This window comes from Pseudorasbora parva, chromosome 9, assembly GCF_024679245.1.
Source record: "Pseudorasbora parva isolate DD20220531a chromosome 9, ASM2467924v1, whole genome shotgun sequence".
NCBI classification, from domain to species: Eukaryota; Metazoa; Chordata; class Actinopteri; order Cypriniformes; family Gobionidae; genus Pseudorasbora; species Pseudorasbora parva.
The window spans coordinates 23,958,876-23,984,844 of record NC_090180.1 but is presented as its reverse complement, the minus strand read 5'-3'; the positions used below and the strand labels follow the sequence as shown (position 1 = coordinate 23,984,844).

At 37.0% G+C, this 25,969-nt stretch overlaps 2 protein-coding genes across 2 annotated transcripts; both read left to right on the top strand.

Moving 5' to 3' along the window:
• The first annotated feature begins 4,733 nt into the window (after nt 1–4,733).
• Nucleotides 4,734–8,570, top strand: cldn15la (claudin 15-like a). Its single transcript, XM_067453194.1, has 6 exons — nt 4,734–4,789; nt 4,884–5,106; nt 6,432–6,596; nt 6,722–6,803; nt 8,031–8,144; nt 8,270–8,570. Exons 2-6 carry the CDS (start codon nt 4,890–4,892, stop codon nt 8,349–8,351), a joined length of 660 nt encoding a protein of 219 aa, XP_067309295.1. The 5' UTR covers nt 4,734–4,789; nt 4,884–4,889; the 3' UTR covers nt 8,352–8,570.
• Nucleotides 8,571–14,760: 6,190 nt separating this feature from the next.
• Nucleotides 14,761–25,277, top strand: saga (S-antigen; retina and pineal gland (arrestin) a). The gene is made up of 16 exons (XM_067454384.1): nt 14,761–14,874; nt 15,285–15,345; nt 16,195–16,255; nt 16,344–16,388; nt 16,484–16,683; nt 17,705–17,764; nt 17,875–17,942; nt 19,093–19,228; nt 19,374–19,458; nt 22,743–22,815; nt 22,898–23,035; nt 23,172–23,249; nt 23,355–23,369; nt 24,630–24,682; nt 24,832–24,841; nt 25,006–25,277. The coding sequence occupies exons 2-16, from the start codon at nt 15,298–15,300 to the stop codon at nt 25,106–25,108; spliced, it is 1,173 nt and encodes a 390-aa protein (XP_067310485.1). The 5' UTR covers nt 14,761–14,874; nt 15,285–15,297; the 3' UTR covers nt 25,109–25,277.
• The last annotated feature ends 692 nt before the right edge of the window (nt 25,278–25,969 follow it).

Below are 25,969 nucleotides of genomic sequence, written 5' to 3'. Positions count from 1 at the left end.
CCAAAGAGTCTTGTTTTTATGGGGCGAGTCTTGATGAAATTGACAATTTGTGTTGCTGTTTTAAGCACAGCGTTCAATTCGTCAGGAAGAGTTTTTGCTGCAAGAGCCTCCCTGTGGATCATACAGTGGGTGAAACGCACATGCGGAGCTACTTCACGAACCAAAGCAGCGAGTCCTTTATTTTTCCCTAACATGGCTCCCGCTCCGTCTGTGCACACACTGACACAGTTGTCCCAACAAAGACCAAGTTCATCCAATTTACCATTGATTTTTTCAAAAATGTCTCTTCCGGTGCATGTTTTTTCCATTGCTGAGCAAAATAACAGATCTTCAAGCAATTTTCTCTCATGACGGTAGCGAACAAATACAAGTAGTTGCGAGGAGTTTGAGATGTCTGTCGACTCGTCTAATTGCAATGGAAAAAAAATTCCGTCCCGTATTCTCTCAATTAGTTGACATTTGATGTCGGTTGCCATTTCAGTAATACGGCGGCTCATAGTGTTGTCTGATAGTGGAATTTGTTCAACGTCACTGGCAAACTTATCTCCAAACATATTTCTATAGATGGCCATTGCTGCTGGACGAATGAGGCTCTCTGCAATTGTATGACGCTTTTAATCCTTGGCAACTAAATAAGCCACCTCATATGATGCTGTAAGCGCTTTGACTGCCACAGTGGTTTGGCTGGTCATAGTTTGTTTTTGATTTTTTAATCCTGATTCTTTACGGCGAAAAAAGTCAACCGGTTTATCTTTTAACGTTGAGTGTTTGGTTTGTAAGTGACGTATAAGCTTCACAGGTTTCAAACTGTCATTTGCAAGCACTTCAGAACAGACAACACACTGTGGACGTGGTTCCTGATTTAGTGTGATGCATGTGAATCCGTATTTTATGTACTGTTCGTCATACTTTCGTCGTTTTGATGATCCCAGCAGGCCTTTGGTTTTTGCTATTAATCCTCTTTGCGTGGAAAGCCCGGTTGACGTGGAGCGTTCGACATCAATTTGTGGAAGTTGTACGGGTTCAGTCGGACACTCTTCTTCTTTTTCGCCCGTTTTACCACTGGTGGTATTATTACGTTTAAGCCAACGGTCCATTTTAGTTTTGTTTTTTAATATTTAGCTTGAACTCGATCGCGTTAATTCTCCTCTGTAACTAACAAGGTCGCCTCGCCTGATTAACTGCGGTACTAATCAGATTGCCCCCTCTAGTGGATGAATGAAGATTTGCTATCTTACACTGAACTCACAGTTTCTCGTGCCCCCCTTAACAGGTGATGGGGGGGCGAGCCCCACAGGTTGAAAACCCCTGGTTTAAGGCATGGTGCATGGCACTCATCCACATCATCAAAATGGCCAACCGTTAACGCTATACAGAGTCAAATACATGTGGTGCACAACTTCAGCGTTCGTCACGAATTTGATAGACAGCTAGCAAGTTTCATTGGTGTCATTTTATGTTTGTGTAATATGTTAGTTATTTACTTTAAACAATAACTTTGCCTAACTAAATTCTATCTTGAGGCCAGAATGTGATCGCTATACGGCTGTGTTTGCCTCCACGGCGAAGTACATTAAATTAAGCTTAAAGGCTGGTAAGATGAACATTTAGGTGTAACTTTACCACAAGTGATTAAGTTAGTGATGTTCCCTATTTAAAGGGTTAGTTCACCCAATGAATACTAAGACTTTAAAACTTTATTTACTTTGATATTCAGCAGAAGTGCGCCTTCTCGTCGAAACCCGCAGCAGCGATGATAACAGTTCAATGAAACTTTGGGCGGAGAAGCTTTTGGGGAGGAGTCACTGTTACTCTGTTATTTAGCTCCCACTCTACTGACACATTTTACTCTGTACACTCAAAACCGAGCAAAAACTACTATATTTGAGGGAAAAAAAATGTAATCTGGAAAAACTACTCCACCATTTTTCCTGTGCAACCATGTCGAGTCCTTTCCTTAGGATGCGTAGTTTTGACAATTGTATGATTTGAATTTGTTTCTATTCATTGGGTTTAATAATTATTTGGATTGAATATATATTGTTTATTTATGAATTGATTGTATGAGTCTGATCATCATTTTGTATGGGTTGTAGTAGGGCTGTCACTTTTTATTCGGTATTCGAATATGCATTCGAACATGACGTGAAATATCCGTAATCGAACTATAAATAGACTATCCGGTTTTTAAAGTGCCAATAAACCTTTTCATGAATCGATCAAACGAAAGATTTCACCATGTGCACGACCTGACCGGATTACTTTTGAGTGTGCGTCCTTATATGACATACAAAGCGCGCGCCTTCACCTCTGAAGAGCGCGCGCCGCGCTCACATGCACCAAACATTATGACAAGAGAGGAAAGTACATTTTTCTGAGGGATACTTTTTATTTCGTAAGAAGTTATGAAGATAATGTTGGCATAATGACACTGTCCCTAACCTTACCCATGTAAGCAAACAATCAACTGCGCCTAACATTACTACATTTTTTCTGAGATGATTATTACAACAAATAAATAGCTTTTACAAAACCGTAAAGTCCTGGTGGCCGTTGAGAGTTGCTATGGCATCCGTAAAAAAATCCAGCTGCTGGAGAGGACGGCGTCGACGTCTGATGCAGTAGACAAAATGAAAGTTGTGATGATTGCATAGTGGCACTTCATACCGATTAAGTTGATAACCTGCTGTTTCAAACATTAAGTTAACAATTAATTTTCCTGTTTATGATTGTCAGACTGTTAATGCATTTGTGATTGAATCTCCTTTATGGCAGTGTCGTATTTTAGTTTATTTTTTCATAGATATTCAAATATATTCGAATACATTGCTTGATATTTGATATCCGTTCGAATTGGATTTTTTTTTTAAATGACAGCCCTAGTTTGTAGTGACTAAAGACCATCACCTTCATCCTATCCCTCCTGTTTATTCCATCCTGATAATCCTGTCCTTCTATTAACATCCGTCATGTGAACTTGCTCCCAGTATCTCCATGTGCTTTGGGTTGTTTAAGGAATTCAAGATTTAAGCATCCTGAACATAATAAACTAAAGACTATAATGACAAGAACTTTTTCCAGTGTTTTAATCAGACACACCACCAAGTCTCTACAATTATGTACACAAAACACATTACAAGCATTTGAATACATATTTAACTGCCCATATTTTGATTGAATATTTGTCATAACACTGTGAATTCAAACTAACCTAATTGATTTCACTCATTGGTGTGCAGAAGGGGCTTCCGCTCAGTAGAAATTAGAAATTAGAAAACACAGCATTGCCACTGACTGATATAAAAACAAAACCCTGTGAAATGTCCCTTTTAATATAGCTAAGTATGTGTGTTGTGTTGTGTATCATGTGTGTTGTCCCTCAAAGCAATAGCTCAGTGGTCTCTGTGATCTTTGTATTTAAGACAAAGAGACAAAAATTCTGGCAATTACAAAAATGCTTATTTACATTTGGCACAGTAGCACTTTTATGAGGTCATGAGTATATGGCAAAATAAAAACTAAAACTATGATATCTTAATAGATAGTGAGGCAGAGAGAGGAAAAGTGATGTGTAGTGAAGGAGGAAAAAGGGGAGAGAAAAACAAAGAAACTCTGAACTCATCTGTTTATTGAGAGAGCTTGGACTTTGAGCTCTGATGATAATAAACCATTAACTGGCAAGCCATAAAACCATAAAGATATGTATACTGTCCTAACTGTTGAAACCAAGTTACAGTGATACCAACAAGAGATACATAATTTTCTAGCTAAAAAGAGTTACCACAAACTTACTTAAAAATTATTGAAGTGTAATGAAACTGTATGAAACAAACTGCGTCCCACGTAAGCACATTCAGGCAACTGTTGCCATCAAGTATTGTGCAGGGGATTATCCAGTAAGCTACCCCGCATCCATAATTATTTTTTTTTGTCCTTTTTTTTTTCTTCCAGTTCTCAGAATCACTGGCAAGGATATTTCAGTTTCTCTTTGAATCTATAACCACACAGAAAAATAGGGTGTCAAAATTGTACCTTTAGGGGTACAACAGCTTGTCGCTGGGGCAGTACCCTTAAAAGGACATCTTTGTACCTTTTTTACTCCTAAAAGGTGCATATTAGTACCTTTGAGAACAAATGCATACCTTAAGGTACTACTATGAACCTTTTTGTGGTAAAAATGGTACAAAGTTCTCCTTTTAAGGGTACTTACCCCAGCGACAAGCTGTTGTACCCCTAAAGGTACAATTTTGACACCCTATTTTCTGTGTATATGCTCACAATAATTGTGTAATGCAATTCAATATCACTAGCACCAGTATTACACCTATTTGAAATTTATCTGAAAACCTTTGCAAATATATCAAAAACATATTGGTACATTTGTGCTGTTAGTGCACCTTTCTATAGTTTTCCACCGAATTGGTGACTGTGTAAAGTTGGGTGTTATCCCTGCAATGGAATCTTACAGGTTAGGAAAATAGATGGATGGATTAGATAATGAATTAGAAAAGTCATAAAGGCTCTATTTGTATGCTATACTGATTAAATTAGTTTAAATGTACTCACAAAAAGAGACGCCAATCATATGATAACTATGCATGAATGTGTGTGTCACCATACAAAACGATCACACCCATCATCAACAGCATCATCATGAGCTGAGTGGGTTTCATGGGTGTGGCGATGGCTTTATGACCCTCCACAAAGGTTGAAGTCCTGCTGCTCAACGGAAGAACAATTCAAAATCAGCTATCAGGAGCAGAGATAGGGCAACAGGACTGCTCTACAGGTTCTTCCTTGAGTTTGGATTCTAGCACATTATTCTATTCTATAATTTTTGGTATTTCTTGCATCTTCTATTTCACTCACTTTGTGTGCGAAAGGTAAAAATGTCAACGGCATTAGAGGTGACTGGATTCTTCATGTGTTTGGTCGGATGGGTGGTTACTGGTCTTGCTGTGGCTAATGACTACTGGAAGATATCTAGTGTGCAAGGCACCGTAATCGTTTCAAACCGTCTCTATGAGAACCTGTGGCATGCCTGTGGCGAAGACAGCACTGGAAAGGCCAACTGCCAAGACTTCCAATCCTTGTTGGCCTTGCCAGGTAGGAACCAAATTATAATGAAACCAGGTTATTTGTTTTGTCCTATCAGCACATCTTAAGGGTAATTAATTCCTATCATAAACATATATACAAGAATGTTTTAAAATCACATTAGAATTATACTTGGACCTGGTAATACTCTTCATGGACAATCTCAAGCAGCCATTTTGTGTTCTAATAAAGCGTTACACCCACTTTTATCTCTTGATTTCATTTTTCAAGTATAACTGTTTTTTTATTAAAATGATAAACATATACATTAGTGATTGAGGAAACAGAGCTTTTTAAGACTCCGATCCAATCAATTAAACCAAATGCTTTGCAGAATGATTTAATCTTTACTCTTAACGGTTCTGTGAAGAACATTTTATATCCATGGAACCATTCTATTCTTCAAAAGGTTCTTTACAGTGAAAAGAGTTCTTTTTTTTAAAGATTGTTTAAATGTTCTTCATACTATAAAAAAAAATGGCTGTGGAAACCTCCTTTTGGAACCTTTGTTTTCGAAGTGTTTCAAGGCACTCTAAGAGATTTGTCATTAAAACAATCTTAATTAATAAAACAGATCCAAGACCAGTTAAACGTTTTGAAATAGTAAATAGGATGTTTGCTGTAATCAGGCTGGTTTGATTCAGCACTGATTTGAAACACAATATAGAGCCTTTTCTCATTTCCGGGTTTCTCAGAGCAGAAGTCGTCGTAGTTGGGTTAACTTTCATAGCGGTGAATGAAAGTATACAATAAATATATGTTTTGTGTCCCCATTTGCTCAGATAGCAAAATAAAAACTCCACAATAGTAATTTCACAACTTTCAAAAATAGGAAAAAACAAAAAACGGTTGTGAAAAAAGAGAAAGATGTTAATTTTTACCATCACTCCCATAGACGCTGTATTAGAAACACCCTCACAGCAGCGATAATTCGTTTTTTGTAATTTGATGCAAAGTAAAATAATGTAAAGTATTAGTGTTATAAATGTACATACAAATAAAATAAAATAAAATGAAATAGTAAAAACTTTGCCGGATTTACGATATTGATGACTGTTAAAATGCGTCATCACAGTCTGTGGAAAAGAGTCTATTCATAAAAGTTTAGAAGCTTCATAATGCCGTGTTATGAAAGCACCTATCAATACTATAAACCATAAATCAATAATGCCAATCATGACAAAGGTCACTATGATTTATGATCATCTTTTTTATGTATAATTTATAACACTTTACCAAAATGTATATACGATGAAAGTCTGTTGTAATGGTTAGAGTAGGCTATCAAAGACTAAACTCTTTGTTTGTTTGTTTTTTGTCCGTCTTGTTTTCAGTTCATATTCAAGCAGGTCGAGCTTTGACAATCATCGCACTGGTCCTGGGGCTGGTCGGTATAATTTTATCTACCATGGGGCTGAAGTGCATTAAGATTGGGTCAAGAACAGACGAGTCAAAAGGCAAGACTATGCTTATCGGCGGCATTTTCTTCATCATTGCAGGTAATCAGAAATACAGTGTCCATATGAACATGCAGTTTCTATTATTGTTTAGTTGTCTTCATGTTTCCACCTATTTATTATCTACACAATGATATAATAATTGAGAAATATTTATATTCCCATAGGTCTTTGCACTATAGTGGCTGTATCTTGGTATGCTGCACAGATTGTTGCAGAATTTAATGATCCGTTCTATGGTGGCGTCAGGTGAGAAGACTCATATTAATACACATTCTTAAAGGCACACACATTTACTTGTTTAAATGGGGACATTCCATCAACTTCTGCTGTTTTTATATACAGGTAATTACTAAAACCTAACACTACATTTTAACCGTAACACTTGGAGAAAACATTCTGCATTTCTACAATTAAAAAAATATATATTCCAGACCAGAGGTGCCCAAACTTGGTCCTGGGGGGCCACTGTCCTGCAGAATTCAGCTTTAACCCAAATTATACACACATGATCCAGCTATTTAAACTTCTAGGCTATTGAGCTGTAGCATTTTGAAGTGAAACTCTAATGTGAATCATGACACCCCACTCAATTGTCAGACCAAGAAATCAACAGACACATACACTTTTCCTCAGTTTATTTAAATAAAATAAGCTGAAACAACACAAATCTTTAGTTTTTTACTTAATTGCCATTTTACTCAATTTTGTTACATTAAATGAACTAAAATTTGTAAAATGTTAACTTAACCTAAACCATTTGTGTTGGGACTACATGAATCATTTATGTTGCGCTGACTAAACTGGGCAGTGTATTTCTAGTTCCCAGCATGCTTTGAATAGGGATAGATCAGGAGAGTAAATGTTGAAATTAAGTGCTGTTTAATGTGTTTTTAGTAAAGGGAAATACCTGTTAACATTTGATGTTACATTTGACAGTTATATTTGACATTTAAAGTTGTGTCAATTTTTTGAGGTTGTAGACCTTGTGGTTAGGCTGTGCTGTTCTGAATAATCTGTAACTGTACTAATGCCAGTGATGAGACATGCTTTACTTGATCAATACTTGCATGTAACAATTAACAAGTGATCAAGTGTTGTTGGCTAATAGTTTTTATAGAAATAAAGAAAACTAATTCATGTGACACAGTTCCCATAGACTATGGTCATCAATTATACTTCTTTTTTATCCTACTTTATCTAGTTGGAATGACATAATTATGTTATGTAGTTTTTACTAAATAATTTTAAATTCATACAACAAGATTGCATTCCTTTATTTAATTGTGTTCGTTCAACAGTTTTTTTGTTCTGTTTTTTGAGTGTATATAGATGGCAACTCAATATATTGGGTTTTACAATTTAGGACATCCTTAAAAAGATTACTGTCAGGTTTAGCTCACTTTGAGATACAAATGTATTCCCGGTATGTTGTTGAGTAGGTACATACACCTAACTCTCTGCCTTTGTTTGCAGATTTGAGCTGGGTACTGGTCTCTATATAGGTTGGGCTGGTGCAGCGCTGTGTATTCTGGGCGGTGCATTCCTGTGCACTGCCTGTGAAAGAGTCTCTAAAGGAAAAGATAAAGGGTAAATATCACACTAAAGACATTTCTCTACACTATTTCATAACCTTCATAAGCTTATGTAGGCTCCTTAGTTCTAATCTTGCTTTTTTGTGAACTCTTTTTCTGTGTGTTATATCTTTTTAACAGAGCATATTACACCGGTGGCAAGCCAAAGACAATCTATACTGCCGCTCCATCTAACGCAGAGACATCAAAATCTTTCGTTTGACGCACCCGTGTGGCCCATATTAACAATGCTGAATTTTTGTTATGTTGATGTTTGTTTTGCTCAATTATGTTTTTGCTACTTTTTTGTTTTAGGACAAATCATGACAAATGTAAAGATCACTTAAATTATCATGAATGCTGAACTTATGGAATAAAATATGTTCTCTGATTTAAAATATTTAGATATTTTGCCATGGTTTTTAGACATAAGTTTTTTATGTATAGGGGAGACTGGGGCAAGCTTTCTACAGCAGGGAATATTTCTCATCGTGGGTTCATTTGGACACATACATTACATGCTGCCTACAGAAACGCTTTGGAACATTTACGCTGTTATGGCCCTAGAAAACAAACACACATGATCACACGATAGAAGACAGGGCATGCTGTCAAACTGTATTTGGTATGCTATCAAAATGGGATCTGCCATTAATTGACTTTTAGGCTTTCTGCAAATTTTAAATAGTAAAATAATTATGAATTCTACTTCCAAAATTATCATAATGTATCCAAGTGTGTAAAAAATAGGATATTGGACAAATAATTAGCAGAATGCATATAAATCTCACTAATTTATATAAATCTCACTAATTTAAATATTATACATGAAATATAACATTTAATGAAATATATAAATCATTACTGAGATAAAGCCTTTCAGACTCATGTAACACTAGCCCATCTAATCTAAACATGCTTAGTTTTAGCACAGACCATTTAATGTCCAATTAACTAGACAATGTGAAATGTAAACAAGTAAATGTGAATAAATATTTTTTGTAACTAAAAAACATATGGTGCTGATTTCTGAAAATGAATGTTGCCAGTTACCAAGTCACATCATATCTTCCGAAGTGTAAACCCTGTAAAACTAAACTAGTTTAGATTTAAATGGAAGCAAAACTGAAATCAAAGTGTCATGTAGGGACAGGCAGATGAAGATGATGGAACTTTTTAATAAACAAAACAAAGAAGATAATTCAAAGTGCAGGAATCGCAAGAAAACAAAATGTACAGCTTTTATTTAAACTCAAAAACAATACAGGACAATGAACTGAACCAAATTCAGGGCTTAACCATACAGGACTAAATGACAAACTTAAAGGGATAAATCACCCAAAAATTTTAATTCTGTGATCACTTACTCACCCTCAAGTTGTTCCAAACCTGTATGCATTTCTTTCATCTCCTGAACACAAAATAAGATATTTTGAAGAATATGTATAACCAAATAGTTGATGGGCTGAAGAAGAAAGAGATTCTTTAGCAGAAGAAAAAAATTCATACAGGTTTGTTTGCAACAACTTGAGGGTGAGAATATGACGCTGAATAAAAAGGTTTTGTGAGGAAATAGCTTATCATTTAATGAATCGACCTGTCTGGTAATTTCTACGTTTTACACAAAAAAATACTTACGTTGCGAACTATATGTAGATTTTACCTTGATTTTTAAAAATTATTATAGTATTTATTTAAGAAAAGGCAGCGTAGGGAATGTTGTGACAAGTGACGTATGTATTTGCTAATAATAATAGGCATTATGAAATATTATCAATAGCTATAGACCTCCCAAACTTCAGGTGGCCTTCAGATTAGTTCAAAAACAGTGCGTAGAGAACTTCATAGAATGGGTTTCCAATGGCTGAGCAAGCTGCATTCAAGCCTTAAGTCACCAAGTGCAATGCAAAGCCTCAGATGCAGTGGTGTAAAGCCACTGGAGCAGAGGAGACATGTTCTCTGGAGTGACGAATCACGCTTCTATGTGGACGATGGACAAGAATTAGAGCAGAGACTGTGAGCCAAGCCTTCCCGTCCAACATCTAAGAATGGCAAATATTCCCCTAAACACACTCCTATACCTTGTGGAAAGCCTGAGTTGTAAGTTAAAATAAATCAAACTCTGTGAGACTTTATTCGATGGTCCACTTTAGACATTCTGCTAACAATAAGTAACTTTGCAACTACATGTCAACTGCTCCAGCCTGAGTAAGTCGCTTTGGATAACAGCGTCTGCCAAATGCATAAATGTAAATGTAAATGTAAATCCTTCCCAGAAGAGTTGAATCTGTTATAACTGCAAAGAGTGGGCCAACTTTATATTAAACCATACTGATTAAGAATGGGATGTCATTAAAGTTCATGTGCTAGGCAGGCATCCCAAAACTTTTGCCAATATAGAGTATATGCATACTCAGATTATTTATGTCCATCTGTGCTTGGTTTCATGAACGTACGTGCACAAATGCTATGGCTAGAAGTAATCCCAAGTGAAATAACAATTGCTTCATCTCTTTCATGGCGTTAATCCCTCTTCAGCTTCCTAAGGTTTTACACTGCTGACGCTGACTGTCTGGGATTATAACTGAGGCACTATCAATGATTAATACCCCTGAGCAATGCCTCCTTTGATTAAATCTCTATGGGTGTATTAAAGGGTTCCATATATCCATGAGTATATACATAAATAACAGGAGTTTTATGTTACACTTTTTTTCAATGGTCTCATTAGAGTAGTAGTAGACTATTAGCTGATAGGGTTCAGGTTAGAATAAATTGATGTGTAATTGCAAAGTTACTAATAGTCAATAGAATGTTTGTTGGGGAGCATCACAATAAAGTGTTAGCAGATATTAAGCAGTAATATATTAAGCAGTAAGTCTTAGTCTAATGACTGCTAGTTGACATGTATTTGCAAAGTTACTTATTGTTAGCAGAATGTCTAAAGTGGACCATCGAATAAAGTGTCATTATTATTTTAATAATAAAGATTCCTGCCCAATAATGTAAGTAAACTAGTCAAGTTAAGTCAACTTTATTTATATAGCTCTTTTTCAATGCCGAATGTTTCAAAGCAGATTCACAGTGTTAAGAGGAAAATAAAGCAACATCATTTGATTCGGCTGTACCGCCGCTCTGGAGAAAATTATGTCATCTAGCTAATTTTAATTGTCATATTATGTGGGCAGATCAGTAATTTAGTTGATATAGTTAATTTAGTTTAATATTTATTTGGATATTTAAGTGTCCCCAACTGAGCAAGCCAAGCCAAGCCAAAGGTGACAGTTGCAAGGAACCAAAACTCCATCAGGTGGCATAATGGCCCTGCGTTCCAATTCGCATACTATCCATCCTAAATAGTATTCGAAAATAGAATTAGTATGTCCCAAATCGTAGTATGTTGAAAAGAGTATTCCAAAGATTCCCGGATGGTTTACTATTTCCGGTCCGAATACGAAGTATGGATCGATGGGCACTCTATCCCATCGATATTGCTCACAACCCATTGCAAGTTGGACGAGGATTCGATTAGAACTACAAACGTGGATAAAAAGCGTTAAAAAACTACAAACATGACGAATGTGCGAGTTCGACGGTTAAGTAGGGAAGTTTAGATAAAGGAGTTTGAGTGACCAACTATCAATATTGAACCTGACAAAACTATATTTATTCAGTGTTGTCCAGATTATATTTCACCTGCAGCAGCATTGTGAACTTTTTTAATGACACGTTTGGCCATTAACTTTTAAATGCATCATTATATTTAAACTGCAAAAACATGAGGAGAGTCTCACAAAGACCCACACATGGCAGATCAACGAGCCGCTACATTTCTCTCCGATATGGTAGGAGATTAAACTGAATGTGGAGGATTTGAACTGTGATGAATCTGACAATGATTAACAGGGCAGATAAACGGTGACGGGATGCACGTAATTAAGCGACAGAGTCCGCTAAAGATGGTGAAGTAGTATGTCCCGAAGCTTGCATACTTTTCTGCTACACACTTAAAAGTATATACCTTTTCTTCACAAAAAGAGTACATACTTTTAGGACGTAGTATAAGTAGGCGAATTGGGACGCAGCATCAGTCACTGTCCGTTCTCATTTGCACATGCTGCACGCTACTGCTTGCTTCTACGGACTTACCTGTGTTACCCACCTGTTCTCCTTGTCCCCCGAGTGTCTCTGCGTCCTGTCTCCTTGTTTTTATCGCTCCATCGATCCATCATCCTGATCACCTGGGTTCCTACAACAGTTATCATTCCCATTGGATTTAATCTGCCATCACTCACCTCCTCTGCTCACATCCTCATTCTGTTCAATAAACTCTGTTTACCACTGTCTTCAGTTCTCCGTGTCACCTCTGTTTGTAACAGAAGACCGAACCAACACCGCACAGCACCAGGATGAGTACCCCTGATCTATTCAAGGAGCTCGACGACGCTGTTCTTCACCGGAAACAACACAGCTGCTTCTTCGCCTCCTAAATTCGCCAGTCCCATGGCCAGACCGGCCCCCTACTCTGGTTCAGAGGATTGCATCGGGTTTCTGCTTCACTGTTCGCTGGTCCTGGAGATGCAGCCGCACTTAGATCCACATGACTGCGCCAAAGTGGCGTTCATCACTTCACAGCTAGCTGGTAAAGTGCTCCGATGGGCGGAATCCCTGTGGTCCAACGACAGTTCTGTGATTCAGACCCTCTCCAGTTTCATCGCACACTTCAAGAAGGTATTTGGAAAAGCATCCTGGGACTCGTCGATCGGTGCACTACTTTATCATCTAAGGCAAGGTTCTCAGTCTGTAAATGAGTATGCCCTACAGTTTCGAACCCTTGCTGCTGCCAGTGGTTGGAATGAGCAATCCATGATAACGATCTACCTACAGGGTCTGGATCCTCAAGTGTGGCTGCATCTCGCTGCATACAAGGATACCATCGGGCTAGAACAGTTTATCCAACTTTCCATCCACTTTGCCACTCATATGCATCGAAGAACACCAGGGCCAGCCATCATTCTCTCCTTTCCTCCATCGGCCAGATGGTGTCAGCCCTCCAGAACCAGCCCACGAGGCAATGCAACTGGAGAATTCCCGACTGACAGCAGCTGAGGGGCAAAGGTGGCTGACCCAGAGTCTCTGCTTGTACTGAGGTCTTCCAGGGCATTGTATCTCTGAATGCCCCATCCGTCCTTCACGTCCTTTGGTAAATGCGATCATCCCTTCCCTTAAGAAAATGCAACCACTCACCACTACTGTAAACCTTACTGCTGCCAGTATCTCCCTTACAGTTACTGCCCTCCCAGACTCTGGGTCAGCTGGCAACTTCATCTCGGGCACCCTCTGCCGCCAGCTCAAGCGACCACCAGGAGTCATGGAACCAGTTCCTAGGATGGGCCGATTATGCACAGAACTCAATCCGCCAACCTGCCACCGGTCTCACCCTGTTCCAGTGCATACTCGGCTATCAACCTCCGCTCTTCCTGTGGTCAGGGAACCCTCAGATTTCCCTGACATCGATAACTGGTTCCGGAAGAGTGACAGGGTCTGGGACTTCGCCCGCTCAGAGGCGCCCACATTCCAGGTCAGGCAGAAGGTCTGGCTGTCAACCCGGGACATCAGACTGCATCTGCAGTGCAAGAAGTTGAGTTCCAGATTCGTTGGCCTTTTCACCATCCTGCAGTAGATCGATCCAGTCATGTACAAACTTCAACTCCCACCTCAGTACTGAATTCACCCCCCTTTCCATGTGTCACTGCTAAAATGTTACATGGGGGTAATGTTACAAGCACGCCAGCTACACCCTCTCCCTGACACGACAGTCACAATCTCCAGAATACTGAATTCACACACCTGCACTTCATCAGCACTGCAATCACCACCTGCACTTAAGCTCCATGCATTCACTCAGTCATTGTCCGGTATCATTTGCACATGCTCACGTTACTACTTGTTTCAATGCACTTACCTGTGTTACTTACCTGTTCTCCTTGACTCCCTAGTGTCTCTGCATCCTGGCTCCTGGCTCCTTGTCTCCATCGCTCCATCGCCCCAATCAACTGGGTTCCTACAACAGACATATAGTATCACCATTGTAATCATTCCCATTGGATTTACCACTGTCTTCAGTTCTCCATGTCACCTCTGTTTGTAATAGCTATGCTCTGGGCACATACAGTATATACTGTTACAGTAAATTTTAGCTACATTGTTTATTTGATTCATTACATTTAATATTTATTAGTTCTGCAGTTACAATGTGCAAATACTTATGTTTTATGTAATCATACGTAATGACTAATTGTATTAGTCTTGTATTTTTTGTATACAAGCTGAAATTACTCACACTATAAACAACTGGTTTTGAAATCTCACCCAGTGTAAATTGTTTACACACAAAGCCCACGAGAGAGACCACAGTTCTTGGCGCGTGACTTGGCCCTGACAAATAAAGTGTTGCTCCTTGTGCTCAGAGTGTCAGTGTCTAGTAATCTCCCCCAATGCTGACTAAAGCAAACCAACCCAATCCGCTCAGGCAGGTATAGCACCTGCAGAAAGCACAGCTAGCTCTCTTACCATATCCGTCTGTCTGGAGAATGGGTGAAAGGGATTTTAACTATAACCCTGCCTAACCTGATTAGTTCGACAATACACATCCTGAGTACAAATACCATCTCCTCCCCACTGGTCACTGCTCTCTCTGTCCTCAAGCCTCAGACCTCACAAATTAGTCGAATCATCACTGCCAGGTATGAAATTCATAATGCATGTAGAATTTAGAGGACCTGTGTTGGGTATTATGTGGGACATGAGTAATGTTGATTTTATGTCACTGTTATGTAATAATAATCTCTCACTTTGATATTGGAAAGCCTTGATTAAGTCTGCAGGTTTACTAGATATTTAGAAAATTATTGTAAAGTATAGGTTGAATTACTTTTTTGTAGTAAATGCCAGTGACTTACATACATTGATTGTTTCAGTTAGGTTTACATTGCATGATGAAATTTGACATTAATGTATTTAATTAATGTATTTCATTAATGATTAATGTGTGTGTGTGTGTGTGTGTGTGTGTGTGTGTGTGTGTGTGTGTGTGTGTGTGTGTGTGTGTGTGTGTGTGTGTGTGTGTGTGTGTGTGTGTGTGTGTGTGTTCAAGTCTATAAACAACAATGAGCCCAAAACAGATCGTCTTCAAGAAAATATCCAAGGACAAGTCGGTAAGTTTAGTAAACCTTAAAATGGTTTAAGTCAATCAAAACATTTTGCTTCGAAGGTAATTTAGACCAAAATAATTAGTCTTGATTAATAGAGTCAAATTCAATACAAGAAATCAACCCATTTGGAGTATATATGCAGTTAATTATCCATCCATTTATTCTCCAAACCACTTATGTAAGGTCACAGGATTGCTGGAACCCCATCCCAGCTTCTATGGCCACAGACAAAAAAAAAAAAAAAAGATCTGGCACAATAGAAATGTGCAGAAATGTTTTTAGAGGTGTTTCTCATAAGGAAATATGGTAACACTTTGCAATAAGGTTTCATTTGTTAACATGAGTTAACTACATTAATTAACATTAACTAAGAATTAACAATACTTCTATATAATTCATTAATCCTATTTAATGTTAATTTTAACATTTACTAATGCTAATTATAAAAATCAAATGTTGTATTTGTTAACATTGATTAATGCATGGTGAACTTTTATGAACAATCAATGACAGTTGGATTTATATTAAGTAACATTAACAAAGATTACTAAATATAAAATTACATTGCTCATTGTTAGTTTGTGTTAGTTAATAGTCCTATATTAACTAATGTTAACAAATGAGACCTTAAGTGTAACTGCAACTGGCTACCCCCACATCAAAATATAATTTGTGGATTTACATGGGCATCGGGAAGTGTATGTTGAACATGAACATGATGAAAAGTTATTAGTTGATATACAATTGGATAAGTACGTGGACCTGAGGGAGAAAGCAATAACAACAATAACAAACACATATAAGAATGAATACTAGGCTTATTAAGTAATATATGTTGTGTTTTTGAATCAGGTCGGTGTGTATATGGGAAGGAGAGACTTTGTTGACCGTGTTGACTCAGTGGATCCTGTGGGTGCGTGCAGAATGATTTTATTTTGATTTTAAGCTCACCAAGTTTTCTTAAAACCTTCATTTACATTTACAATTTCCTTGTCTATCAGACGGTGTCCTTTATGTTGACCCTGCACAGCTGAAGGGGAAAAAAGGTCACTACATTCATTCAAAGTTTACAAACTGAACAACAGACGATAAATCAGATTTATTACAATGAGATGTGCTTTGTGATTCTGTTGCCCTCTAGCGTATGTTACCTTGTCCTGCGCGTTTCGGTATGGCCGTGATGATGTGGACGTGATTGGCATCTCATTCAGACGAGAGATCTACATGTCAACCCGGCAAATCTACCCCCCATTGCAGGACAAAGAGCAGGGCATTCTCACCAAGGTTCAGGATAAACTACTGCGCAAACTGGGTGAGAATGCCTACCCGTTTTTCTTTGAAGTAAGTATGTTCAAGGTTTTCAACCTTTTCTTGCAAATAAATAAATATACAAATGGTATAATGGTACTGAATCACATCACCAAACATTGTACATGTTATTTCAATGTGTTTCAAAGACCATGCTACCATCATAGTCAAGTCAAGTCACCTTTTGTGATTCAATAATTCAAACAGAGTTCAATTCGGCTGAACAGCAGCTCTAAAAGAAGTGTCATTGTTCAGTGGTTATTTTCAATTTTCTGCAGAAAGTAGTGATGTCATTGTCCAGCTTAGTTAACTTCTAATACAATAATATGAGTGAGATAAAATCAATAATATTGTTTAATATTAAAAGGGATAGTTCACCCAAAAATGAAAATTCTGTCATTATTTACTCACCCTCATGTCATTCCCCTGTAAGACTTTTGTTCATCTTCAGAACACAAATTAAGATCTTTTTTTGATTAAAAAAAATTAAGAGATCATAATGAAGAGATTGTAAAACTATGATCAGTCTTGTGTCAAAGTGGTAGTTGCATAGACTGTCAATGAAGATACAGAAAGCTCTCAGATTTCATTTTAAATATTTAAATTTGTGTTCCAAAGATGAATGAAAGTCTTATAGGTTTGGAAGGAAAAAGAATTTTCATTTTTGGGTGAACCTTTAAATGCCTCAAAATAAGAAAGCCAGAGGCAACACTGGCAAGGAAGACAAACTCCATTTTTCTTTTATCTGCATTCAGTTGTAATACTGACCTGCATCCATTCTCTAAACTATTTGTGCATGGTGCCTAACCCACCGTCTGGCTATAGGATGCATAGACAGTCTATTGCAGCAGGGCTAACATCTACAGACACACACATGCCTACATGTACACTCTCGCTCACACCGATGGGAATTTAATATCGCCACCCAATATGCTAATAATGAAATTTGTGCATATTGTTTTGTGCTATTTCATTTTAATATATAAAACAACATCTTATGGTTTTGTATATTGAAGGACCTGATAAAGATTATCTCTCAATTCTGTTTCTTTAGTTCCCTGATAACTTGCCCTGCTCAGTAGGAATACAACCAGGCCCAAAAGATGCTGGAAAGGTAACTATTCTGCTTTTGTTTTAAGACATGATGCATTATACCAAATATGACATCAGTTTTATTCTGACAATTATGGCCTCTGAGTAGTATCATATCTATATTTTTCACAGTACTGTGCTGTGGACTTTGAGGTGAAAGCCTTCTGTGCTGAGAGCCAGATTGCAAAAGTTCGCAAACGGTTAGTCCAGCCTACAACTCTTTGGTCTTTTTCTCTATTTGGGTGTTGTATTCAGGCCTACCATGATCTACTTGTACCTCTTTGATTATCCTGATTTGCTTCTGTGGTGATATGTAGACCATTGTTTGGTATAGATCTTAAAGGGATACTTCACCTCTTTTTCATATTCCCTTACCTAAGACGAGTTGATATCATAGACTGTAAAAAAATATGGCCGTAGTGTCCGTGACGTCACCCATAGGATTCCGATAAGCTGTTCTGATGCTTAAAGTAGGGGCGAGCTGGGCGTTGCCATCTTGCGAGCGAGTCATCGCATGTCACTCCCGGATAACAGAAAATGGGCAAAAAGGGGGGATGTGGGTGGAGCTTAGGTGATGACTATAGACGGCGGATAAATGGCTATCCACCTGCATTCAAAGTAACCACGCCCTTAATTTCGATATGCCAGTCAAGGAATTGCAGTTTACATTACTTCCATATTGGCTTCAAGAGAGATCGCTGGAGGTTGCCGCTTGGTTGATACATACCTCTCTCTTCTCAGCGCTTGCACTTAATCGCTCTGATGCGCGGTGACATTCTGATAGCATTTAGCTTAGCCCGCTAAGCCCAGTTCATTCACTATGGTACCAAACAGAAATCAAGTTAGAAGCGACCAAACACCTCCACATTTTCCCTATTTAAATACAGTTACACGAATAGTTGAACGATCAAGTATGGTGACACAAAATAAAATTAAAAAGAAGAACTAAAATGTATGGTACTCTCGAAGTACTCTCAGAAGTGCTATTCCACCATACATTATAGTTCTCATTTTTAATCCGCTTAGAAAAGTGCCACGTTTTATTTTGTGTCACCATACTTGATCGTTCAACTATTCGTGTAACTATATTTAAATAGGGAAAATGTGGAGGTGTTTTTTCTCTTCTAACTTGATTTCTGTTTGGTACCATAGTTAATGAACTGGGCTTAGCGGGCTAAGCTAAATGCTATCAGAATGTCACAGCGCGTCAGAGCGTTTAAGTGCACACACTGAGACAAGAGAGGTATCTATCAACTCGTCTTAGTTAAGGGAATAACATAGTTTAATATGAAAAAGAGGTGAAGTATCCATTTAACAATAATATGTCTTGTTCCTCTCCACCACCATCAGGAGCTCAGTTCGTTTGATGATTCGTAAGGTCCAGTACGCCCCAGAGAAGCTAGGACCAGCTCCCTGTGTGCAGACCACCCGTGACTTTCTCATGTCTGACAAACCACTGCATTTGGAGGCAAGCTTAGAGAAACAGGTGGGTTTCAAACTAACCCTTTCTTTGTTGTTAGCAATGTTTTATATTTTTAAATGAAGAATGATGTTTATGGAATAAAATGAAACAGTTTGGAATGTTGTACCATATTTTTAGTAAATTATCTAATTAGACTTTTTATTTGTAGACTTACTATCATGGGGAACCCATCAATGTAAGCATCAAAATCAGTAATGACTCCAACAAAAATGTGAGGAACATCATTATTTCTGGTAAGTGCGAGTTTGAAAGCGGTTGAAAGTAGGAATGTTCAAGCGTGTTCATTTTGGTTTTCCAGCATGTTTCTACATGTTTGTTGATCCACATGACTTTGATTTGGCAGACATTGTTTTCAAATATTTGTAAAATTTAAAGCAACTGCTTTTTAGATGATTAAAGAACTATTTAAAGGTGCACTATGTAGTATTTTTGCAGTAAAATATCCAAAAACCACTAGGCCAGTGTTATATATTTTGTTCAGTTGAGTACCTACAATATCCCAGATGTTTCCAACTATTTGTAAATTGTCGAGAAAATTGCTATTTTAACTAAGGACAGGTTTCAGCATAGCGTTTGAGGAAGTCGCCTGTCAATTGCGTCATATCTGTGCTACCCTCGGTTTCGTCTTTTATTTGGCTGGAGCGCTTTACTCTTAGCAGTGTGAACAAGTGAACGCACAGAGTAACGTCATAACATCATTTTCAACACACTTAAATGTATCTAATATGATAAACAGAGCTGCATTACCTCAAAATCATAACCGGAAGAGCGGATCAGTGCAGGCGCCCGGCGACTATGTCCCGTTCCGTCATAATAAAAGTCCCGGAATTCGTGAGGCGGGTATTTGTTTAACAATCGCTCCAGCAGCTGTGCTCAGCTCCACAACACTCGGTCCTGCTGTGCTTTACACTACAGTAATGTTAATAACCGCATGCATGAACGTGATTTCTGCCAGAGTCCTATTTTCCACCCGCTGTGAAGTGAAGACCACATCTCCCAAGATGCTGCGCTCAAACTTTGCGTCATCAAACTACACTTTTGTTTTGAATAGTCGACCTCTAGTGGACGGAAACTACATAGTGCACCTTTAAGTTTTGTTTTTTTTCAAGAGTTTTATTTAGTTTAGCAATGATATTACAGCTGTTCCACCCTGATATTTTGGCCCCAGTTCAAAACATGTCAATACATCTACATAATCATATTGACCCAGGCAAATTCATGGAAAAAATGTAGATATTTGTATATATACTTGTAGTCATACGTCAAGTAGACTGATGTAAAAAAAAAATATATATATATATATATATATATATATATATATATATATATATATATATATATATATATATATATATATATATATATATATATATATATATACAATATATATTATTATTATTATTTTATTTTTATTATTATTTTTTTTTTTACAAATATCAAAATTTTGTCCATGAATTTGCCTGGGTCAATATGATAATATATATATATATATATATATATATATATATATATATATATATATATATATATATATATATATATATATATATATATATATATATATATATATCATTATATATATATCATTATATATATATCATTATATATATATACACAATACACATACAGTTCTGGAAAAAAATTGAGAAATCCATGTTAAGTGGTCTTTTAACTTTTTTTCCTGACCTGTTATATATTATATATATAAACACTAGGGGTGTAACGATACGCGTATTCGTATTGAACCGTTCGGTACGAGGCTTTCGGTTCGGTACGCGGTACGCATTATGTACCGAACGGTTCTTGGACTAATTATTTAGATTTGGAAAATAAAAAAGTTTGTGAAATATAATAATATGCGTTCAACAAGATAGCCCAATAACCAAAACGACATAACAGGCAATGCCCCTGACACCGCCGAAGTGAAAAAAAAAAAAAAACACCAAATATGTTTTAGGCTGCTCAGTCAGGTGCTCGCTTACTCAGTAGGCTACGCGCTGAATGCTGTATTCCTACTGGCAATTGCGTTTAACAAACCAGAAATAGAAGATCCTCCAATAACCAACAAAGTTTGGGTGAACTTTGGATTCTTGGTAAGCTATGATGGTGTTGGCAAGATTGATGGATTAAAAAACAACGGTATGTCGCATTTGCTGATGGTACAGCAGCGGGAATAATTCATGTCATGTCAATCAAAGCCGACAACAAGACGATCTTGTTGTCTTTACGCCGACAACAAGACGATAAAAAGGAGAAACAGCCACAAACTATCCCAAAAACTATCCCCGCAGCATTTAGACAGACATTTCCAACTTATTCAAATGGCAAAAGACATCACCGCGGCGAGTGGTCCATTTATAGCCGCGGATATGAGACCTAACGCCCGTTTCACACATACTCCGTCTGCAGTGCGTGTGCGGTGCGTATTTTTTTCCGTACCCATGTTAACGGATGACAGCTTTCAAACTGCACGCGGGTGCTGTCCGTCAGTCTGTTCCAGGTGCGGTGCGTCTGCAGCAGTGCACGGATCGTTTTCGTACCGAGTCTATTTTTTGCTGCGCCGCGTTGCTGCATTAAAGTGGTAGAACATTGTTCGCATTAAAATAAACATGTACTGACGCGAAAATCTAGTAATTTCACCACAGATGCATCTCATTTAAAATATACTCTTGTTTCAAAGTCAACAGATGGCTTTTTTTTCTCAAGTAAAGCAACAAAACGACACCTTACCTCACCTGGCATTTAGGTAAAAAAAATGTGCCATAATGGAGAGCACTCGTACTTTCTTGGAGGTGAAAAGCAAAGTTCTTTCTGACCTGCAGGATTTCTTTTAAAAGGGTGTAAAAACGAAAGTAAAGACTAGAGTCGGCTGTTTTTGAATAGACTATTGTAAGTTTCTAATTTAAAATGTTTGTGATTTAAGGCTATAAACTATGTTTAAATGTTTTGCCACTTGTGTGAGCTAAATCTAAAGTATATAAATATGAATAAATGAATTTAATAAAATGTTGTTTAAATGTAGTAGGCTACATAACCTGACTTCTATTAAAGAGTAAACAAAGAAAATTGGAATTCTGACGAGGCATGTTCAGTAAAAACTTTTGGATTTTAAATAAAAAATAATGAATAAATGCTGTGTTTGTGATATGCAACAGCGGATCAGTTGCGGACTGCAAACGCAGCATATGTAAAGCACTACAGGGTGTGGGGATCTTGCAACGCACACACAACGCAACACGCACCGCACACGCTAATGTAAAGAGCTAATGTCTTATTCCTGTAACTACATAGAAGATGGGTAAAATCATACAACAACAAAAAATCATACTTTGTTAGTTTTAATAAAATAATAATAAAAAAAGGTAATTTCTGCCATTTTTTTCTTTTTGCTGTATCTAAAACATACCGAACCGTACCGAACCGAACCGTGACACCAGTGTATCGTATCGAACCGAACCGTGAATTTTGTGAACCGTTACACCCCTAATAAACACACTTGTGATTGTTTGCCTTTTAGTGGAACAAATCGCCAATGTGGTGCTGTACTCCAATGACAGCTATAATGAGACAGTGGCCACAGTGGACTCTGGGTAATAATTTTATTCAGAAATGTTGATATAATCCAATAATACAATACATATTAATCTGATAAGAGATTGTTATCTGGTGCAGGGACTCTGTTGATCCAGGCGCCAAATTGGACAAAGTTTACACCTTGCTTCCCCTACTGGCCAATAACAGAAAAAGGCAGGGCATCGCACTGGACGGAAAATTGAAGCATGAAGACACCAATTTAGCTTCTTCAAGCATGTGAGTCCTCATCTGAAGAAAATGAGAGTTGCTTTAGTTTATTGGGCTTTCTGCACAGTAAAGGTTTTATATGTACTTAAAACAAACGTTCATTAATGCCTTTAAATGTTAACTATGTTTAAATGCTCTATTGTAGCATCAAAGAGGGTGTCCTGAAGGAAGTTCTGGGGATCATGGTGTCTTACAGAATTGTTGTAAAGCTTATTGTTGGAGGGTTAGTATCCCACAACACAATATACTACAACAGTACCATAAAACCACACATGCTTAATGTGCGTTTCACATATATCCTAATATTTTCTGTTCTTCTCCTTGATAGGATTATGGGAAGCAGGTAAATATTACATTTATTCAATCTTGGAGTCAAAATATTCCATATCAATGTGGTTATCTGGGTGGATATGTATTGGAGTCCAAAAATCAAAGACCAAATTGAATATCTCTAACACGAGGGAGCTGAATAGATGGCAGGGAAGAGTATTTATTAAAGGGAGAGTTCATCCAAAAATGAAAATTTGATGTTTATCTGCTTACCCCTAGGGCATCCAAGATGTAGGTCTGTTTGTGTTTTTTTCAGTAGAACACAAATTAAGATTTTTAACTCCAACCGTTGTTCGTATAATGCGTGTCAATAGGGTCTAATTATACATCTTGGATGCCCTGGGGGTAAGCAGATAAACATCAAATTTTCCTTTTTGGGTGAACTATCCCTTTAAAGTGTACAACAAAAGAATAAACACACAAAAAGGAAACCAGGGAACTGAAACATGGACTAACCAAACAACAAGAGAAACACAAGGGCTATACACAGGGGCAAGCAAGTTTAAAGGTGCAGTGTGTAGTATTTATGAGGATCTATTGACAGAAATGCAATATAATATACATAACTATGATTACAGTGGTGTTTAAAGACTGTACATAATGAACCATTATGTTTTTATTACCTTTGAATGAGCCATTTCTATCTACATACACTGCAGGTCCCCTACAGTGAAACCACCATTTTCTACAGTAGCTCTTAATGGACAAACTGCTCTGCTCTGTGTCGTTCGCTCTCCCCTACTTTTTGCCTATACTCTTTTGGTGTACTGTTTTATAGATACTACATATATAGGGAAGTATTCAATTTCAGAGGCAGTGAGCGAAACTATGAGGTTCAAAATAAATCGAATGGTCATTTATACTAGCTGTCTTTAGCTACTATGTACTTACATCAAATATGTGTGAATATTGTATTGCAAAACACTTTTGCAGCTATTGAGGTGGGATTTAGTGGTTTAGTGGTATGTGTAGGTTTAAGGGCAGGTTAAGGTTTTAGGGAAGGGTCAACAGTGTAATTATTATAGAAAATGTAAATATGTAATTACAGAAATTAATTACAGATGTAATTGCATGCAGGTATTTTTTAAAAAATAGTACAATTTAAAATATACGTGTATTGTATCAAATGATTAATTTAAATAATAGAACATACAGTAGTAGTTAAAGACACCTAATATGTGTGTAAGTGAGACCAGCTTTTTGCTAGATGTCTCAGGCTTTTGGACTATATTGAGATCGATTTTCATATAAGCTTTGTGTTTTGACAAATCAGTGAGGTTGGAGTGGAGCTTCCTTTCCATCTTATGCACCCGAAGCCTGACGCAGGTATTATTACATATAAACATCCATGTGTACATTAAGTTTTTATTTTATTTTTGTCTGTCTCTTAAATATTTTCTGGTTCAATTGTATATAAAGCAACTAAAATAACTAAACTATATAAAAATGTTGTTTCTCTTTATTGCCTCTTGAAGTGAAAGAAAGGTCAGTCATGATTTAAATAGTTTAGTCTGCATGTTCAAGAAATGAGATTCAACATGACATTATCTTTTTTAGTTTAATAATAACAAATTTGTTATGTACCTTCAATAATGTGTGTAATGTTTTTGCTTCTTGTCCTTTTTATATGACTGTGTGGCTGTTTATAGCGAACTGGAGGAAGAAGTGGTATTTGAGGAATTTAAGCGTACCTACTTGAAAGGCATGGCCGAGGATGAGGATGAGGGAAACGTATCACCTGCCGAGAATTAAGGGATTGCATGTAGTCAACCAGTGTTGAGTGGTGAAGCATTCCACTTTACAGTAGGACATATCTAAGGCTGTTCAAAATAGACAGTCATATAAAGAGCGTTACTGCAATAGAGCACAATATTATTTTTGTAATGGAATTTGGTACACAAGATTCGTTTATACAATTTAAAGCTGCATAAAGTCCTAGTTGTGTTTTTAGTTGTAACACTTTGTGACATTGTAAGTAAATGTATTGTTATAAAATATTGTATTATAATAAAATATTGTACTGGAGCTAGATGTTCAGCTTATGAAAGCAGGATAAAAATGGTAAATTCTATCGTACAAACCCCACAAAGGTTTGGACCTAAAACTTCCCTGTTCTTTGATATATAAAATAATAGTATCCATACATAATACATTTCTGTAACTTGTTCCAACAGGCAAGGCGCAAGGACAAATGTATTTTATCCATATTTATTGAAAACAGATACAGGTCAATGCAGTCAGTACAGTGACTGAATAAATAATACTTTTTTATATTAATCTCAACGATATGTAATATCACAATTTCTCAGGTAAAGTTGATTGCCAACTTATTTTTCTAAACAAAAATCACAAATATCTTTATTCTCTATGCACAATGATCAAGGATAAATCTGTAAATATCTTATTTTAACAGCATTATAAGAAAAGTTAATTAAAAAGATGCATCTTCTCATGCATGCTTGTTTACAAAACAATTAGCATATATTTTTTCTGTATTTCAGCAGACATTATTCAATATTATGAACATTGCATGAGCAGGTCAACAAGAGATGGTTTATATTTGTACAATATATATATATATATATATATATATATATATATATATATATATAT

Coding starts and splice junctions, on each gene's coding strand:
- cldn15la (XM_067453194.1), top strand. CDS start 4,890: ATGTCAACGGCATTAGAGGTGACTGGATTCTTCATGTGTTTGGTCGGA. Junction 5,107..6,431: donor ATCCTTGTTGGCCTTGCCAG/GTAGGAACCAAA, acceptor TCTTGTTTTCAG/TTCATATTCAAGCAGGTCGA. Junction 6,804..8,030: donor CCGTTCTATGGTGGCGTCAG/GTGAGAAGACTC, acceptor CTTTGTTTGCAG/ATTTGAGCTGGGTACTGGTC.
- saga (XM_067454384.1), top strand. CDS start 15,298: ATGAGCCCAAAACAGATCGTCTTCAAGAAAATATCCAAGGACAAGTCG. Junction 16,256..16,343: donor TGACTCAGTGGATCCTGTGG/GTGCGTGCAGAA, acceptor CTTGTCTATCAG/ACGGTGTCCTTTATGTTGAC. Junction 16,389..16,483: donor ACAGCTGAAGGGGAAAAAAG/GTCACTACATTC, acceptor GTTGCCCTCTAG/CGTATGTTACCTTGTCCTGC.